Below are 20066 nucleotides of genomic sequence, written 5' to 3'. Positions count from 1 at the left end.
ATGCTTGGCGAAATTTCGGCCGTCAAGGGGAGCGGCACACCGAAGACGCCTGAACGCCCACCCTGGATCCCCGGCTCACTGAAGTTCATCACGTGGTACACAAACGGTTTCGACTTCAGCAACCGTCTGCCACGTACTCAAGCAGTCTGCTCGACAATCCGAAACGCCGACCCGGACGTGGTCTTCCTCCAGGAAGTGGTGCCTCAATCGAATCTAGTCCTACGGGCAGCTTTTGAAGACTACACATGCGTCCGAAAATACAGCCCAAACAACTTTACTTTCACCATGCTGAAGAGAGCCACCACGAAGTTCGAGGGGTACAAGCGGCGCCAGCTGACGACCAACAACTGGGTGAAATGCGAGGTGGCGACGATCGAGGCGTCGTTCGCGGGTCTGCCGATTACGCTTGTCAACGCCAGGCTTGAACCCGACCCCGACAAGTCGAAACTACGTAAACATCAACTATCCAAGTGCTTTAAGACGTGTCTAGAGCAGCCTCCTAACAGGACGGTCATCTTCGGCGGAAACCTCGGCCTGCGCGGACACGAGCTCAATGACGTAGGTGGGCGTCCGCGCTCGCTAGTGGACGCGTGGGAACACTGCGGCAGGCGGCGGGATGCCTGCTACACGTGGGACATGATGGTGAACGACAACCATCCGTGGAACACTCGCAAGAAACCCCAGCACCGCACCGACAGGGTCTACATTAGGGCTGCCAAGCCGGCCACCATGGCGCCTGTGTCCTTCGACCTGATCGGGGATGGAAAGGATAAGCCCCGTAGGTTGCTTCCCCAGCGATCACTGGGGCCTGCTGTGCCGTTTCAATTTGCTATAGGCGTTCCGCCATGATGAGTCTCACCCGGAAATCGTGCTTTCTTGGCGACAGTAAGCAAGGAACACTTTAATGGGGATATTAAATTTAATGTCTTTAACCAGAAGGAACTGATTCCTTCAAGACAACAGCAATGGGATCACGGTATTAGGTTGCGTATTCGTATCCACTATTGATCGTCAATAAATTGAGAATCAGCGAAGTTTCTGCTGCATTAAAGCGGCTTGTTTGTGTAGAGTACATTTCTAGCTGATGGCTTGCCGGTGTCAACGATTGTATAATTCACTGTACAGCGCCAGTCACCATCGCCTGGGCTGCGGGCATAACGTTTGTTTTTCATTGGCCACATCGCTCAGCACAACGACGATAATTCTAAACATCATCGAGACAGACCTGAATACGGTGCCTCGTTTTATTCACGTGGCTTGCTAGTGGGAACCCTCCCGTCCATGGTATTATTTTTAACCTTTCTGCTCGCATTTATTGTCGACTCTAGGGGTATTAGAGACGCTCTGAGGAAGGGTTCCAGGTAATTTTGCACATCCTGTGGTTCTTAAATGTCACGTAAGCCCGAGTATGCGAATCTCTTGTGCTCCGCATCGATCAGAATGAGAGTACCACCGGTGGAAATCGAACCTGCCACCTCACGCATCAGAAGCAGAAGATCATTTTCATTGAGCGCCCACGATTGGCTCGCGACCCATGCCCGACGCGAGAATTAGGTACCCTACTTCAGGTGACTATAGGACCCGGTCAATCCCCACAAGAAAGCTGTCGCGCTTCAAGGCATTCAGGGAGACAGTTATCTCGCCAGTACGGTTGAGGTGGAAATGAAACATTCAGGCACGCATAATACAGCAGTAGACAGCCATTGTACGACACATGAATTCACCGACGAAACGCGCATCTGCCTTGCAATCGTGCAAGCATTCGATTTCATTCCTGATTCCTACATATCGTCAGCTCCCGCACCAATTTTCGTCATGTAGTTTAGCAAAATTCCCGCACTTGTCAGGGTAGCTACATTGTATCCGGTATTCATGTGTCTTGGCGATTTTTTGGGGTTGAAGGCCTTTCAAGAAGTCCCTGGCTAAACTGGTCACAAAGCAGCAGGCCACGTACTTGACGTACCATTTTTATATCTGCATCGATGTATGTGTAGGACATTGTGACTGGCCGATTGCCAGATTTGATCATTATCCTTTCTTTTTTTCTTTTGCAAACCTGTCCCTCGCACAATTTCGTCGTCACCCAAGAAGACTTGTACAATTTATCGGGTAGTGAACACACGCCTTTAGATACTTGTGATACATTCTCGTCAGTTGAACAAGAATAAATTTCGGTATCTTCTCCCAGCTCATCACCTTCAAGAAGCACATTAGCTGGGAAAGTAGAGAATCAACTTGAAAAGTGGCGTGTGCCTTGAAACGAAACTTGTGGTGCTAAGATAAAAGTTGCGTCGTTGCTTATTCGCGGAAAATCAATCGGCACCCTGTCCGTGACTTACTTATACTTACCCGTTCCTCGCTTGGCACGAGCATCAGACAGTTCACGAAAAATTATTCGTGGTCGTGTGGTAACGTAGGACTTGGTTTGCGCATAGTAGAGTGGCTAACAACCACTGAGCGATTTCGTTGGTCTACGTTGTTAAGTGAGAACCAAGTGTCCTCTGAGTAGAAGTAGACTAAGATAAGTGTGGTTTCAATACAACCGGCTAGCAGGAAACTTGTAGCGCTTGACAACAGGAACATCCCGCGCTGTCCTGCCTTCGGCATCGATGTGTTCTGGCAATGTTCGTTACAAGCAGCCGTGAACCTACAAGGAACCATATTGTTAAAGGGATGCTCGGACGCTTGGCTCCTAACAGCTTAACGCAGTAAAAAAACGTCTCGGGCCTACACCATGCCTTGCGATGCAACACACCCGCGTACCCTACGGATCTTTTCACTGTTTCGGAAGAGCAGCGGCAGATATATTGAGGGATGCGCGAGAGAGGAGCCCGGCTGCACACACGCTTCGTACATTGCGCGTCTCGGTAGTCCGCCATCTTGTCAGCTTTGATTGGCCCACAGGGATGCTACGCCCTTTCTGATTGGCTCAAAATACCACCGTTGGAGAATTTCACAATATGGCGGCGCATGACAGAGCGCTCCAAATGTGCAACCGTTTGTGCTCAGGGAAGCGTTCATTTTCTTTGCGCCTACAAATCATCGCCGCGCACATGTGTAGCCAGAAAAAGCTTGTTTTCTCCTATGATGTATTTTATGTCGTCCGTACTTCACAATGTTTTGGTGCTTGCCCACATCAGCAGATGACGATGCTCACTATGTTTTCTTCGTCGTAGTTATGTGCTGCGCTACATTCCTACGCAGCTACTTATGCATATGTTTATTGTGAGGTGTTATAAATGTTTGTTAGTTGAAACTGTGCCATGTGCCCTAATTTAGTGTTAGTTTTTTTCCTGTGATGACAATTCCCCTCGGTAACTTGTGCTACACATCCTGCATTTGTTTATTCAAGAGGTTCGATTTTTTATGGACCCTTTGACCGGTTTCAGTGCCGTCGTTTAGAAGAGCCAAGACGTCTCAAATATTTTTGTGTTGTGCCCGGGATTATAGGCGCACCTTTTCACATCTCTCTGTGCTGGTTGCAAGGAACGAAAATGGGAAGGAGGCGGACGTGTGTCTGGGTTTTTTAGAGTGCTATAACCAAGTTCTCTAGCAAGATGCGTCACTGCTTTCTTGCTCCCATCGTGCTGGCGGCATCAAGCAGGCGGCGGCGGTACATCCTTGAAGCAGTTCTGAAAAAAAAAGACAGAAGCATTCGCCAGTCAGTGCAGCTCAGTTGATTTTCTCAAGTCTGGCAGGGAAGGCCTCAAACGCAAACGTATGAAAAAAAAAGAACTCTGTCTCAGTATAGTTCCGTTCACTACCATGGAACGTGGAGGAAGGAGAAGACTAGGAGCTCCTTATTGAAGCGTTCCGTACAATTCCTATTAAAAAAAATATTACGGAATTTATATGGAATCCAGGATTGTACGGAAACATACGGAATGTTCAGTGGCTATGGTGCTGGGCTGCTGAGCACAAGGTCGCGGGATCGAATCCCGGCCACGGCGGCCGCATTTCGATGGCGGCGAAATGCGAAAACACCCGTGTACTTAGATTTAGGTGCACGTTAAAGAACCCCAGGTGGTCGAAATTTCCGGAGTCCTCCACTACGGCGTGCCTCATAATCAGAAAGTGGTTTTGGGACGTAAAACCCCATTATTAAAATAAATTAAAAACATACGGAATGATGTGAAATTTGCATTCGGAACGTTTCAACAGGGAGGGAGCATTCCGTAACAAAATTGAAGCATGAAAATTCGGCGCATCACTTGACCATGTCGTGGTAAGTTTCAGTGATATCTCTACCACCGTGCTAGCCGCTCTGAGCGCACGCTCTTCTGAAGCTACAACGTGCGTACAACAGCAACAGGCGGCTGCCGCACTCGCGAGTTGCAAAGGAGACCACAAATGTACACGTGGCAACAAACGACCAAAGTAGGGCGAGCACACAGACAGAAAAATGTGCGCATAGCGGTTGGGAAGAAAACCGTACAACCCCGCATCCGTTTCAACCTACCAGGAACCACGCACACTGGGCCGAGTCTGCCAAGCGCATGATAACGTGTTGGGCCGACTTCATGAGGGAGAAAAGGCGAAGAAGACGGCTTCACGGAGAGTTGCCTTGCGAAGGGTGTCTGCACGACGGGATGCTCGCTCCATATGCACTCCTTCTGATCAGTCGTTTGCAGCACTGCTGAAAATATGAGGCGAACACAGGCAACCTCATTGCGCAGTGGGAATAAGTTCCGCGTGTAGCTCCCTCATTAATGGTGGGATTAGACAGTTTTGCGTTTTCGCTTGGTAGATCATACGTTACAGCGATGCGAGACATAGCAGGACATTTGCGTATGCACGTCGTGTAGCGCGAATTCAGCAGCCGCTGAGCAGACGACGCGGCCCGGATGAACACGTCTCGAGCCGCATTCTGCCTTCCTATTGGCTAAGGAGTCTTGCGGGTTCGAGGGTGCTGCAACCAACGTATAAGATGGAGTAAAGTTTATTTCCTTCCTCCGTGCTGTGGAAGCTGCAGGCGCCGCGGCCAATCAAAGGGGAAAGCACATATGAAGGTATCCGTCCGTGCTTTGTCTTCCCGAGCTTTGTGAAGCACGCAAGCAACCGTTTTGTAGACTTCATAGCGTTGGTCCTGTTGCACGAAACTACCACGACAAAGTGGATGCGCACTATACTAGTACCGAATATGCCGTGGTGAATAAGCGCGAGAAAGCACATGGTCGTCATAATTACCCCATTAATCAAACCACGCTTGAGAGATATGGTTTCGCCGCCAGGATGGCAAATTGGGTTGGTTGGTATTGATACACTGGGAGCGCCGTTGAGTGCAAGAACAGAAAGTGAAGAAATTGGCTGGGTATAAGCTGGAACACGAAGCAGCTGTGAGGGGGTTTTAGCCAAGCAGATAAGCGTTGAAGGGGCACACGCGTGGTGGTAAGTAGTATAGGCGGTGGAAACCTTGCTATTAAATTTCAGCTGGAATAATTCTGAGCACGCCCTGTGGTTTTCGCTCTACTGACCCCTCTTCCGCCCCTCTTCTTTTGTTTTCATGGCGCTACTCTCAATGATTCATTGTTCTTGCTCTGGCACCTCCTCCCTGCGGATAGGCCGTTACGTTTCTAACCATGCAGTCATCATAGTGCGACACTGACGTCCCGTCCTTCGCGCCAAGTGCACGAAATTGCTACATAATTATGCTACCATCGGTGCCTGAGAGGATAAAGTTGGTATCGCCAAGAGGCTGAGACAGGGGTGCCCTTTATTCCCGGTGCTGTTTATGATGTACGTGGTAAAGATAGAAAGGGCGCTAGAGGGAAGTAATATCGGGTTTAATCTCTCACACAAAGAGGCGGGTATAGTAGTAGAGCAGTAGCTTCCAGCCTTGCTTTATGCGGACGACATTGTGTTGCTTGCTAATAAGCGAAGTGATATGCAACGTATGCTTAATCTGTGGACAGGAATGTGAGAAGTTAGGATTAAAATTTAGGGTCGAAAATAAGGTTTCATGGTATTCAATGAAAATATTGAACGAAGAGTGTCAATACAAGGCTACGAAATTCCTCGGGCAACAGATTACAAATACCTTGGTGAACGAATAAACGAAGGTAATGGATATATGGAAACAGGATAAAATATTTATAGCAAAGGGGAAGAGAAATGCGGCCATAATGAAACACAGACCGCTATGGGGATACAACAGGTACGAAGTACTCCAGGGTATGTGGAAAGGTGTAATGGTTCCAGGACATACATTTGGAGATGTGGTTGTTTGCTTGGAGTTAGAGGTACAATCAGGACTCGATGGCAGTCAAAGGTCAGTGGGACGCCTCGCATTGGGCGCTCACGGGAAGACTACGAATGAAGCTGTGCAGGGTGATATGGGCTGGACAAGTTTTGAAGGGCGCAGAGTAACATTGATTTTGAAGAACGACTGCGGAATATAAAAGAAAGCGAATGACTTGCGAGAGGGTTCAGGTATTTGTGCAAAACACATTGCCACATGGTCGAGGAAAAGAACTAGGAAGCTTACCAGGAAGCATGCAACCGGACTGGTAAGCAACATGGAAACAAAGAACGTCCAACGCTAAGTCAGAGAGGCTGAGACAATCTCATGCGCGGCGGCAATGGAAAAGAAACATGGTAGGAGTAAATACCTTGATAAGGTGGAAGCTTGGGCGCGTTCGTGATCCAATATATTCAATTAAATAAAAATTCAAATAAATAAATAAATAAATGAATAAATAAATAAATAAAGTTGTTTTTTCATTACTTTTGCTCATGTAAATAGTTCTGGCAATGTCGCAAATAAAGATCAGTTGATCTCAGCGCCTGTGTTGTGTTCTCCCTTCAGTCCTCATCTTTTGTGCTGCCCAAACATATTCAAGTGACTACCTGTGAGGAAAAAATGGCAGCTCCTCACTTTTCGAAGCGAGACCCGGATGCGTTAGAACGCATAGTTATAAAGCGAGCTTCACCAAAGGAGTAAGTGCTTGCTGCGGCAAAGCTAGGGAAACGATGGAACACGCTTTATTAGAACGTAAAGATATCTACCCAGCTCTCGGCTTAGGCTCCTCTGGCTTTCTTGCTCTTGGGTTCAGGGATAACCGGGGGAAAGTAAGCATATCCGCAATAGAGATTAGTAAGAGGTGGTTGGAGGTTTGGCGGCAGAAAAGTAGGAGGGCCACAAAAAACGGAGGCGCGCAAAAACAAAAGCTTTCAGTGGTGGTTCAGAAAGTTTGATGCTGGGACTTCTTTGAGTGCGTTTTTTTTTCTTTGAAAAAGATAAGTAGGTCATTAGGCAACACAACAAAAACTTGGTGGCACTACCCACCACCCCGTTTCAAAGGGGACGGTAATATCATCCATCCATTCATTCTCCCATCCATCCGCGGCGGCGCCGACCATGGGGGAAAGAAAAAAAATAGAGCCAGAAACAAGGCGATGGCGTCACATTAGCCTCTCTACAATGCCTCAATAAAGCCTTCTGTGCCACTTTGATCGGACATCTATTCACACAAACTCGTCTTTGGACTCTTTACGGACTTCCACAAAGCTTCGCCGTATATAGATACCAGCTGGTTGGATCGGTTGCATTTTTTCTTAGCACGATTTTTTCTTAGCCAATGTTGCAACGCTTCACGCGTGAGATGTAAGGTCCCGGTTGGTTTCTAGAGCTGCTAGCTTTATCGTGCGATCATAAATCGCACATTATGATTCTAACCAATGATCGCTGTGCGACACTTCGATGTCACGTCTTTCACACGAAGTGTACAAAACTTCCGCATAGTGATGCTACCATCGGTGCCTGAAAGGACACTTCCGGACAGCTTGCGAAAAAGAGAATTTCCTCACAAACGTGCCGAACAGTTAGTCTTCCCAGAAGGGTGGCTTCCACTATTGAACGTGCTTTCTTGGGGCCGTTGCGGGGCCCCTTTGAGGATCAAGGTGGAATCGTTGGTGGGTCGAGGCAAATTACGCGTTTTTTGACGACATTCTTGTGGCACGTAAACATGACGATAGCTGCGACAGAAAACCTTAGAACTGCATGCAATAAACTTTCATAGCCATCACTATCAAACTCCGGTGCCAGATATCTTAATATGCTGCAGATGATCAGACTACATATTAAACAATTTTCAACAGCGGCCTCTCTTGTCGCAAGCGTATAGTAAAAGCCAGCGGCAGCACTTGCGGCGCCATCTCGCGACACCGAGCTCAACCGGCGTGCATCAAACTATTACTTCAGTGTGAGGTTGCTGTAACTGAGTTGCTGGTGTACAGTTGTCAGCAGGAGCATAATCATGAGCTTATGACAACTCTTTTCTTTTCCTTCGTCAAGAGTCGTGCACCGACAGAAATTTTGTGACTTTTTTAACGTTCAAGAAATAACCGCAAGATGTCGATACCGTCGCTGTCACTGCCATTCATCTCTCTTGTGTTCCGCTTTTCCGTAAACTGGAATCTGCGCACGGGCGAGTTAAAGTCTCTGTACGGCAAGCATGCATTTACTGCGCAAGAAAACGACAATTCTATGGCGAGGGTTATTCACTTGCCGTTATTGGCTGGAGGGATTTGGCGGCCTTTGGTCCGAGTATTTCCTGCAAAACAAAACGACATATTTTTTGTCCTAGTGCTGACGTTCTTGGTTTTACTGTAAAAGAGCTCGTTAGCCAAATTAGTTGTGCAGAAACTTGCGAAATAAGAAAATGTTGGTGGAACAAAAGGTGTCTACTGACGTGGCCGTGGCATAATCAAGTTCCTTTCATTGACTGTTCAGTTACCCTCCCCCCATCCTTCCTCCGAGTGACTTTTACAGTCGGCCATGGCTCGCAGCAGTTCTAAGTGCATAACGTTTAGCCCTTTACTTCTCTTCAGTTGCTAGCACCATGCTTAGTAAGTTCACTCAATGTGCGGCTGCCTCAGACAAACGACGTACATGAATCGGATTCCCGAAGCGGAACAAATGATTACCGGCAATAACAATTATACGCACGATGTTTACACTAGTTTGTGTCATTTAGAAAGTCTTGCGTCTACTGCTGCGTGATTGAGACAGACCGGCAAATCTCTTCTGTCGCAGTTGGACAATGAAAAACGGCTAAGAGTTCTGCGTTCACTTACCAGGAGCTTTGGGTCCTCCATGCACTCTATGCCCTGCAAAGAAACGCATTTCAGCTACAAGACGTGCTCTTTACGCAGGTCGTCGTTCATCCTAGAGAATTCGTGTACTATCTAGCAACCTTGCCGACGGAAGCCAAGTGTCAGTTCTTTTTTTTTTATATGGAGTAGAAAAAATATTGTATTTAGTGCTTGATGATGCGGAAGACGCCATCTTCTCCATCTTCTCCGAACGCGAAAGAAACGTTTACCGAGAGACATATGCCCGGCACGAGTGGAATCAGCCGTGGAAGACTAGCGAAAACAATATCGCGTCAAAAATAAAGAAAGAAAGTGTGCCAACAGAAATTTCACGTAATTGGACGCCATCAAGATAGTTCTTTTGTGCAGAGCTACTCTGATCACGTATGGTGTCTGTATCAATTGGATCAATATGTGTTATTATTTTTCTTCGTCCTGTAGGTATTTTTCATATTAAAACAAGAGATAATTGCACGGAAAGATGGAGAGTTGACGCGGTCGGACGAGCAACGTCACTGTAGCCAGCGTCTCGGCGAGGTAGCTTGTCTCCTTTAGTGCCACGACGAAGTGAGTCCGCCCTTGTCAGAACGTTGGCTGCAGCCTGACGCGTTCCTTGCTCAACTACTGTTAATCACTCCATCTACTATGTGACGTACTACTTTTCGTTCGTGGACGCAAGCAGGGCGCAAAGCCGTGCTACTTTCTGCAGCGTTTCACCGTTGATAAGCGCGAAACGGAGTGCGTAGCTGCTTCTTACTGGACGAGCATGAACACTGACGGCTACCGCATGCAAGTCCTCTAGCGATGGACGTGGTGGTGCGACGCAACTGGAGCAGCAAATCTCGCGAGAGCAGCTCAGGAGCAGACCACAGCGTTTTTGTTTTTTTTTAATCGGCCCCTGGTGAGAGGAATCAGAACAATTTCGTTTGGTACGTGGAAGCAGCAGTTTATGCGCGTGCGTTTTAATTACTTAAACATAAGCAAACGTTGATGTCGGCTTTTCTTTTTCAATATGGGAAATGTTCTGCGACTTAAAGGGATACTGAAGATGAGTGTTATGTTAAGCTGATTTACTTAATCAAGCTTCTGCAGAAGCTAAAAAAGAAAAAAAAGTGACTGTTTTGCTAGAAAGGTGAAGAAATGACAGCAACATCTACGTTTAACGTTGCACGCGCTCCTCTCGCGGCGTAATTGTGACTATAAGCGGTTGTGACATGCTGACACGACGTGGCACGCCAAGGCAACTGCTACTGGGCAAAAGGAGCATCACCCGGGCGGCGCCAGGAAGTAAGCAACGCTTGAGCGATAAGCTCCGCCAATGGCGTTGCAGAGCCGTAGCACCGTGATGATGCGCGTGATCAGGTCACGAGACCGACGATAAACCGTCGGCGTTGGCCAGCGCGCTTAGTGAAATGTTAGACAACCGTAGCTTTATTGCTTACTATTCGCACCAGAGCATACACACAGCAGAAAAGCTAGTGTGCTTACAGTGAGCGCGCCCCAGCCCCGCACGATGCTTGGTAAGCCAGAAAACGTTGCGGGAAGGAGAGACGGGTGGGGACGCCATCTTGAAAGATCTCCCACCAAGTGGCCGTGACGCGATGTATTTTGACGCCATCTGCTCGGGCGCAGTTAAGTTTTGATTGGTAAAAAAAAAAAAAACGACTACGCTGCATTTCATAAACGAGCCAAAGGTTGAACTTGGGAAGTTTGGGAAACATTTACTGAATCGGCAACTTTGCGATCCATGACGCCACGCTCACGAACCGGCCCCGTTAAACGTTAACGTTAAATTCGAAAGCGATGACTGGACGTTGATTTTCCCTTCTAATGTTTGACCTATTTCCTCAACATGAACGAAACGTGAGTCACTGAAAATATTTAATCAATCCAACTTATTGAGCGTTTCTCTCTATTTTACCCCACTTTAAATTGGTCTCGAGGTGCAGGACCTTGCGTCAGGGACGCCATCTTGGCATCGTGAAACAGGACAAAATTTGCTGAGTTCGTGTGGCAATACGGGTAGGTACAATGACATTGTTTATAAAATGTAAACAAGTTGTCAGCCGCACTTAGCGCACGAAAGGAGCGAGCCACTGTAGCCACTAACCTTCACGGCGCATTCAACTCCTTCTTATCGAAACCGTACCAGGGGGACGCATTCACAAAGCGTTACATTGGTAAGTGCTGTTTTTCCATTGGTCAGGCACCTCTGCTAACGAAATGTCGAGCATCGGTATTGGCTGGAAATTGTTCCTGCGGAAAAGTCAAGCGTAAGGGCTTTGCTCAAAGATTGTTCGTAAGAGTAAACTGTACCGCCCATCCCTACGCCGGACATATTGCTAGCAAATGTGCCTGGCCAATGGCATACGAATGTAAAAAAAAAAAGTGAATTCGTTCCCTGGTTTGTAGAAACGCTTAGAGTGAATTATTTTGGAAGCACTGATTCTTGCAATTGTTTTTCTAGTGTTTCGAGGGCTTGTACTTTGATTTCGCGCGCGAAACAACAGGTCAAATATGTCATATCAATTCTTCTTTATACTAAATCTCAAATAGCTTTTCTTTATTCGTGCAAAAAGAAAGGTTGAGTCGCAGGGACTTAAGAGTCAGCTGGAAATTCAAGGCCTTGACGTGAAAGGATACATCTGCAGCGCAGTCCTTCTCTAAGCTGCGACTTTCTTTTCTGCCCTTTAGAATAAAAAAAATAATTATCGCGTTTAACATCTCGATATGATTTTAGGCATCCGTAGCGGGGAAGTACGAATTAGTCTGATCATTCGGATATATTTTTTAAGTGCCCTGAATCTAAATATACGAGCGTTTATGCATTTAGCGCATGTCGCCTACGTCAAAACTGGGCCGCCGCAGTCCGGATCGAACCCACGGCCTCGAGATCAGTAGCACAATGTTTTAGCATGTGCTTTCCAAGTTCGATGGAGAGGAACACGGCGCCATCCCCATGAACAGCCCAGTCAAGTGGTCAAAGCCAAGCAACGCCTTGATAACCGTACAGAACCGAAAAGCAGGATGCATAAAACTTGTCTGCCAAAAAAAAGTACGAGTCCTTGCTGCCATAAGGCAGAGACGTGAACAACCGAATCATCATGATCATCATCATCATCATGATCATCATTCTATTTTATGTCCACTGCAGGACGAAGACCTTTCCCTGCGATCTCCAATTACCCCTGTCGTGTGCCAACCTCATCGCCCCACCTAGTCTTCTGCCATTCTTGACTGCGCTCCCTTCTCTTGGCACCCATTCTGTAACCCTAATGGTCCACTGGTTATCTGACCGACTCATAGCCCGACCGTAATTAGAAGAGCTCAGACGCCTGCCTCCGGAACTTCATTGACTTTAATAAACATGCTTACGCCAACATCGACAACCTCCCCCGCTCGCCCCTCCCCTCCCCCCGCCTCCACTCAGTGTAAATGTTCTTTCTGTTTTTATTTATTTATTCCACATACGTACCGTGGATGCCTCTACATGAGGGCTGGGGTAAGGGGTTAAGGATTGAGGGGGGGGGGGGGCTAGTACAATATTATGGTAACGAAAGAAACAGGAAACGTCAAACAACCGATATGTTAACAACACAGAAAGCGCAAAAGAAATACAGAGCACCATTATATAGGCCTATATTCTTCCATATCACATAAAAACGCCTTAGGAGATGCAAGCGCTATCTGAACATCCATGTTAAAGAGAAACAAGTTACGAGCGAACTTTCAAACAGATATGCTAAGAGAACTAAGTGAATCTAGAAACAGACCAATAAAATTTACGGTAGAGCGTTCATTGCCATTTCGTTTTGAACAATACAAATAAACAGTGAAACAATGCGCACGCATAAAAATAAGTCGGCAGGAGATCCTGATGCGTGCCATTCCGCACGCTGCGTGTTTAGATGTTCGCGTAATATTTTGCCATTAGTTTCAGCGACGATGAAACTCTCCGGGTCGTTCGACAGGCTTGCGCACCTTCCCCCTTTCGGAACAACGATAGCGACGTGCTTGATGCTACAATGACTTCTTGGTATTGAGTTGCGTAATCCAAGTCACGGGGGATATTTCGTGCCGAGGGTCACTCACCTCCTTGTAGTCTTCAGTCATGACGCACTCGAGGTCGAACCGCGGGAATCCTTTGGCCAGTTCTCTTTGAACGCATTGCACACCCTGAGGAAATAAGTCGGAAAGGGGGGTACGGGGGGACGGGGGGACGGGGGAGGGAGGCTCCAATTACGTGTGGACCGCAGCTGTCGCGCTTGGCGCTCTTCCTCCATGTAGGCCATGCGGAGAAACACTCACGAGGACAGCGGGCGCAGCATGCATCAGTTGCTCGAACTGCATCACCAGGGGAACGAAGCGTGCCTTGCACTTGTTGAACACTGCGGATCGCAACAAGACACGAAAAGAAAACGAAACTATTTGATCGCACCTGCCCTCTCCACAGTGCATTAGAGTCAAAGAGTCAAAGAGTTTATTCAGACAAGGTATGGTGCAGTTGCCTAGGGCGCAGAACCAAAAGGCAAGTGGATGCCTGACAACAAGTCTGTGCCCTTCTTGTTCCCATTCGAGAGCACAAGGCATCCAGCGCATAACATAAACACTAAACGAGTGGTTGGTTAACATCGAAACTGGAGTTATTTCGTATTGAACATTTATGTAAAATTGGGAAAATACTTTAAGCAACAACAGAAAAAAACAAAAAGAGTGGCGACTTAAAAGCGACACCGTCGAAATTATCCTGTACCCTTTAACGCGTACTTAAAAAAACATAAGAGAAATGCCCGAAGGAGGACGCTCGCTGAAACCGATGTGACGAAAGGTGCCATACTATTAGCGCTTATATCTTTGCAACCGTAGCCTACCGACGCGCACAACTTTGGCATCGTTGTCCACGGAAAGAAAACCATTACTCGGTCATGCACGCGTCGTATATGCCCGCATATGGCACCACTGTCGCGCCATGCATGGCGCAATCGGAGGTAAATTTAGCCTGTCGCGCTCGGCGTTCACGAGAGGCGTAGCTCGGCAGTACGTTTGTCGATCCGAGCGCTAGTGGTCACGTTCGAGTGCACTCACTCAGTCACAGCAGACATAAACAATCAAACTCAAACACATGTTCATCAGAAGTGTTAAGACAAACAAGTGCGCAATTTAGTGCGAAAATTTCACGCGTGCTCGTTTAAATGGCACCTCGCATTGGACACGCAGGGTCCAGAAATGGCGCGAAGAGATTCAGGAAGCAATACGGAGGGATATTCAACCGCTCTGAGCAAGGCGGGACGTGACCGTCTCCATAGAGAGCGCCGCAAGTTCAAGAGATCGTGGCGAGCGCAGGGAAGTCTCGGGTGCCACCAGTATATAGTTGGGCGATTTTTTTGCCCTGGTGCCGAAACGCCGTAAGGACAAGAAACTGGCCCGCTACAAATATATGAAGCGAGCACGACTGCAAAATGAGACCGTATATATAAGATAACCCGCCACTGTAACACAAGTTAGGCACGTAATCTTTATAATTCGTGGGTAAATGTATCTTGTGTATTTAGTTATGTCAGTTCTGTATAACCTATAGAGGTGAAGCACCCAATGCAGCATGCGCGTAAGATGTTTCACGTACACCTCACTGCGGCTGCATTCCCGATACAGCCTACCTTGATATTTCGGCTGGCATTTGCTCTCACAATGAGTTCCAGTGTAAGAATCTTTTTTTCTCATTTTTGTGTACGATTACCGGCCGAAATTTTCTGCGTTATTCGACACTATACGTTTCTGCGCGATCTGTTATTCGTCAACAGCGTAAGATGACGTCATTACTGCGGGAACGCACCCCTCTGCCGCCACATTTCCAGTACTTCGTAAACTTCGATGACAGGTTAAAACTCTCCAATGACCACGTACGAACGAGTTGAAAGAAATTGCGGTGTTCTGCGCGCCAACACCACTATCTAGGTATAAGGCACGCTGTAGCGGTGGACTCCGAATTAATTTCGACCATCCGGGGCTCTTTACCGTGCGTCCAATGCACGGTGCATAAGCGTTGCTTCATTCCCCCCCCATCGAACTGCAGTAAGTGTGACCGGGATCGAACTCACAGCTCGGTGCTTAACAGCCAAGGTCACTAACCTCTACGTACCAATGCGGCTGTGTTAGCTTCAAGTCCTGCCTTAGATAAAAAAAAAAAAAAGAGGTCTCTGTTCGGCAACCATAAACGCAGTTGCTCGCTTAGCCGAAAACGATGGCTCCTTCTCACAAAACATGAGCGACGCTTTAACAGCAGGTACAACGGGCCCGCAAGAGCAAATGCCACCCTTCGCCATATCCACGCAGTCGACGAATATTCTAAGGCATCAGAAGACGTCGAAAACCCGTTCATTTGAACATTTTTCGCAGGTCCATACGGGTGTCAGCGTGGCGTCAAGCACTGAAAGTGACGCAAACGATGCTCTTCTTTCAGTTTGTCTTTCCCCAGAGAGCCTGGAAGCTAGGCCTGCCCAGCTGGACTTGAGCTGCACGAACCTTCGGCCTAGCAGCGCATCCATCAAGATACAAAGTTTAGCACTGGTGAATTGGATCTCCGCCATTGCTTACCGTAAACCGACCTTGGCGCGATTCCGCTCGCCCGAATTTCACCAATAATAAGCTGTCGGATTTTTCTACCGTGCGTTTTCTTTGACCTGTGAAATATGGATTCGCGATGAGCACCGCTAGATGCGGGAAATGAGGGCAGTGGGCCCACGCGGTACGGCGTGTTTGCACTCTGAATGTGTGCCACTTCCTCGTTTGAGCAGCGAACATCCGTCACCTGTCCACTTCACGCTCGACCCGCCGTTAACGAACGACTCCAACTCGCGAAACGGCATTGGGAAATGGGCTACTGACTTTACGACGCCTCCTGTAGGTTCAAGGACGCCGAACCATTTCAGTGGGATTGCATACAATATCAGCAAAAAAAAAAAAAAAATATGGTATGGGTGGCGTGCCCGCTGTAATGAGAAAACTGACGCTGGGGCTGGCCAGCTACCACAGAAATTATGGAAAGTTCAGTCTTCGGATTCACGTTGGTCCGCTTGCGCATCGTCCACTAATTCAGACTATCAGCTCCTCATCGAAAATTATAGGTACCTTCCGCTCAGCTTGATTACAAGTTTCGCTCCGCTGGCATGAATTTCGGCAGAACCAGAACAATCAACTGGCATCCGCAGATTAGCAACTGGTAGTCATTACATATACGTAAAGTCATATCATAAAAAGCCGATAAAAGATGACACAAAGGTCAGCATAGAAGAAATTACTTGGAGTTAATTGGCACTACACGTGCGATGCTCTTACCAAATGAGCTACCGCGGCGCCCTTTCCCCATCCATTTTCCTGGGTGTGGATTATGTTATTATTATTATTATTATTATTATTATTATTTATTTACTTATTTATAAATTTACAATACTGGCGGTCTTATTGCAAGACCATAGCAGGGGTAATTAATACAGGGCAGTAGCAGACAAATATACCTGTTATTCCCGGGCAGCAACATAACATCGAATACAGGTAGGCAAAAGATTGTATATATATATATATATATATATATATATATATATATATATATATATATATATATATATATATATATATATATATATATATATATATATATCCGGGGCCATTATGTACAAATCTATTGGCGGGAGTCCTGAAGGCGATACATGACTTCCAACTTTATATAGCATCGTCCTTCCTTCTTTGAGAGATATTATTCTACAGATATTACTTCGCACGCCACCATTTTTCTTTCTATTCCTTATAGTTCGTATGTTAAGCAATAAATATACATATCCCTCGCCGAATCAAAATAGACGCACGGTAAACAAAATTTTACTCGGCAAACACACAATTAAAGGTGAAAAAAAATAATATAAACTGCTGTAGAAGGCCTTCGCATGTATAGTCCTGACATCTGTTAATGTTCGTATACACCTTTCTAGCAGTAAAGGAAGTTCTGTGTCAGATTCAGGCTAGAATCCACTGGGAAACCGAGACATGAAACGATTCGGCATCAAAATCCATGAGGAAAGTACTCCAGCGTAAGAGTAGTGAACCGAGTTTTGTGTTTTGATCGATCTCCCTATTTTTCCTTCTCTTTCGTATCTCTTTCCCAAAGTGACACGTTGCAACTCCACCGAAACATGCCATGCACAGTTCACTGCGGCTTCCGTACTGTTATTGCGAAACTCACGCACAACTGACCCTGAACACATAATTATTTATATTTTATTTATTTACTTAGCAATACTGTAGGCCTTGACAGGCCCATACAGGGGTGGGTTATAGGGGTATTCGCAGTTTCGATCACTATATACAGGACATTTGCACATCAACGTACTGTTCCGCAACACATCATTCTGGCCAAGTTTCATAAGAGCACATACAACTTCCGCGCTATGGCATTATGGCGTTATGGTGATTCCTTGAGGTAGATGCTAAATGCATCTGCGAATTCCAGACTGCAAACAGAGACGTCTAAGTGGGAAAACGTAAGGGTTATACCCTTCCTGCAGGAGGGCTTCAGCTGCGACGTGTCGAACTGGCTGGCGAGCTCCAGCAGGAGCTTCGGGTCGATGGGTGGTCCCGCCGATGCGCCGCACCACAGCGCGACCAGCGCGACCAGAATGCAGTGGGACAGCGCTGTGGACATGACTGCTTGCGACGCTGCTACGCCAGTGCAGGGTTTGGCGTCCACTGTGCACATTCGTCTATCTCCTACTTCAGTGACGGGCGTCGCAGTAAACAAAAAGAAAGCAGCAGCAGCCAACGAAAGACTCGTGCTACCGGCGGCGGCACCGCTGAGATGCGAACCAGTGCAGCTCGGTCAACAGGGCCTCTTTTTTTACGTGATGGATCGCGAGGCCTCCATATCGCGCTCGGCCTATAATTCAGTGCGCACGACCCAGATCAGACTGTTTGCTGCGGCAGCTTCTGGTTCTCGATGCTCTCGCTTGGCCGGTCGTATCTACCTTGCTTGCGTATCCTCTCACCTGCTCCAAACATTCTCGTCCGGATACGACGAGAAAAAAAAAATTAACATGGCTCTCGGTAGACTGGAAGCTGCTTGGTCGGTGTCACGGTCGGTGATATCTGGCGCATGTCGTCGGCTGTAAGGCGCTCTTTCACGAATGGCGGGAACGGGAGAAAAAATTGACTCGCCATCCCGACTCTGTGAAAGGGGATGTTCAGAGAAGCTGTTGAAATCCACCACTACAACTGCTGAGGGGGGCTTGCAATGCTTTATTGCTTTGGAGTAATGCTAGTAATGGTAATTTAGAGTAATGTTAGTATTAAGAGTAATGGTAATGTTCACAGCGCGCCGTAGCTGGTCGTATTGCCGTTTTTTTTTATCCCTCAGCCGCTCTTCGTATTCGCAGCGCTCCTCGGGAGTCCTAACTTTGCGTTGCCAACACATAGCGGTGCTGCAACAACAATGAAATCAGTTGTCAGGCTGATTTTCTCATATGCGAAAGGCTAGTGACGTCACTCCCCACGTCGCAAGCTGCCGTCGCCGCGTCGGCTTGCGAAACAGCAATATTTACCGCGAAACATGTGCGGGGAGGGCAGTAAGAATGAAAAGTGAAAATAAAAGACAGCTCATGTGACATGCATTTTGATAGTGTAGGCTTGGGTCTATCTACTCAGTGATTGATCCAAACAAATGGTGTAAGTGACATTAGCAAATAACCTTTAAAAAACTCAACCTAGGAATTTTTATGAACTCAGGCTACTCAAAAACAGGCGTAGCATGGAAGCATGCTTCTAAACCTGAGACCGAGTGATGTGCTGGCACTGTATTTTAGATGCGCAATTTGAAAAGTTTGGCCTTCATTTTCAATTTTTTTCCAGCAAAGAACTGCTAACACGGAACTTAAGAAAGTGGTTGCTAACTTTAGTGTGGCGCAAAGGGTTTAGTGTTGCGTTGCGCTAATAAATAAAATGTGTTACGAGAACCCGTCAGCAGTTCACTCATCATCGAGGCGTGTTTTTTTCACGCACACGCATACGAAGAATGAGTTGTTTGGGTTTGTAAACAAAGTGATAGTTATGGTGCAGCTAGCATGTTGTGCAATAACTTAAGCCTATAAAAACAACAATGGCCAAAATTTCCTCACCCTGGATGTTACAATTTGTACATCAAAATTCAGCTTTACTAGGCGTAAAGGGACTGCTCTTTTGCTCAATGCAAGTTTTCTGTGGTATGCAGGTTATCATTGGCGGTGGCGTTCTTGTTGAGACAACACAACTAAAGTGCCCGCCTTCACACTGCCAGGGGCCTACCAAATTTGCCAGATATCTGCTGCGCAGCATTTTAACGGTCGAGCAGATGCGTAGAAAGTCCTTGTTTGTCAGAGGCAGCTACGCAAACAGGAACGCCGCAGTAAAGGAGGCACTGGACCTTTATTCTTCCTCTTCTTCCTCTAAGCTTATCTATCTTCCTTGTACCGCTACCTCTACTTTGTACCACTACCTATGCAACTGCAATGCGCATGTATCGACGGTACGCTGCGCGCATGTCCTATCGCGTGACTCCTCACGTGACTCCTCACGTGTTAGGACGCTTGTATGAGGCATGTTTCAGCAGCAGCTAGCAAGCGCTGGCGTGGCCCAATGGTAGACTAGCTGACTCGCGATTCCGGCGGGAACTGCGTGTTTCTAATTCCTGACGATAGCTGCGACGGGAGGTGGCGGCGGCAGACAATATCTCCAACAGAAAGAGCTATAGGAATGGGCACATAACAGGGCGCCAACACAAAGTATCATTGTCTTTTGTTCGAGAAAACAGGCCATGCAGAAGTGTGTGCAAATTTCCGGATCCCAAACACCAACATGGCATGAAATGGGTATACACTTGGGTACTATAGATTGCGGCGAAAAAGGGAAACTAAAGTTAAGCGCTACGGAGAAGTGTTGCAACATACTGTTTT

At 47.1% G+C, this 20066-nt stretch overlaps 2 protein-coding genes across 2 annotated transcripts; one reads left to right on the top strand and one right to left on the bottom strand.

Annotated features, from left to right (window-relative positions):
- On the top strand, positions 1 to 849 carry LOC142558483 (tyrosyl-DNA phosphodiesterase 2-like). Its single transcript, XM_075670615.1, has one exon. It carries the CDS (start codon positions 1 to 3, stop codon positions 847 to 849), a length of 849 nt encoding a protein of 282 aa, XP_075526730.1.
- Positions 850 to 3315: 2466 nt separating this feature from the next.
- Positions 3316 to 17862, bottom strand: LOC142558117 (uncharacterized). Its single transcript, XM_075670275.1, has 6 exons — positions 17641 to 17862; positions 13402 to 13481; positions 13186 to 13269; positions 9076 to 9108; positions 8508 to 8552; positions 3316 to 3632 (listed from the first exon to the last, which is right to left on the bottom strand). Exons 1-6 carry the CDS (start codon positions 17840 to 17842, stop codon positions 3597 to 3599), a joined length of 480 nt encoding a protein of 159 aa, XP_075526390.1. The 5' UTR covers positions 17843 to 17862; the 3' UTR covers positions 3316 to 3596.
- Between the last annotated feature and the right edge of the window lie 2204 nt (positions 17863 to 20066).

The sequence above is a fragment of the Dermacentor variabilis genome, chromosome 9, assembly GCF_050947875.1.
Source record: "Dermacentor variabilis isolate Ectoservices chromosome 9, ASM5094787v1, whole genome shotgun sequence".
Classification (NCBI taxonomy): domain Eukaryota; kingdom Metazoa; phylum Arthropoda; class Arachnida; order Ixodida; family Ixodidae; genus Dermacentor; species Dermacentor variabilis.
The sequence above is the reverse complement of the archived record's forward strand: the minus strand, read 5'-3'. Positions and strand labels throughout refer to the sequence as shown.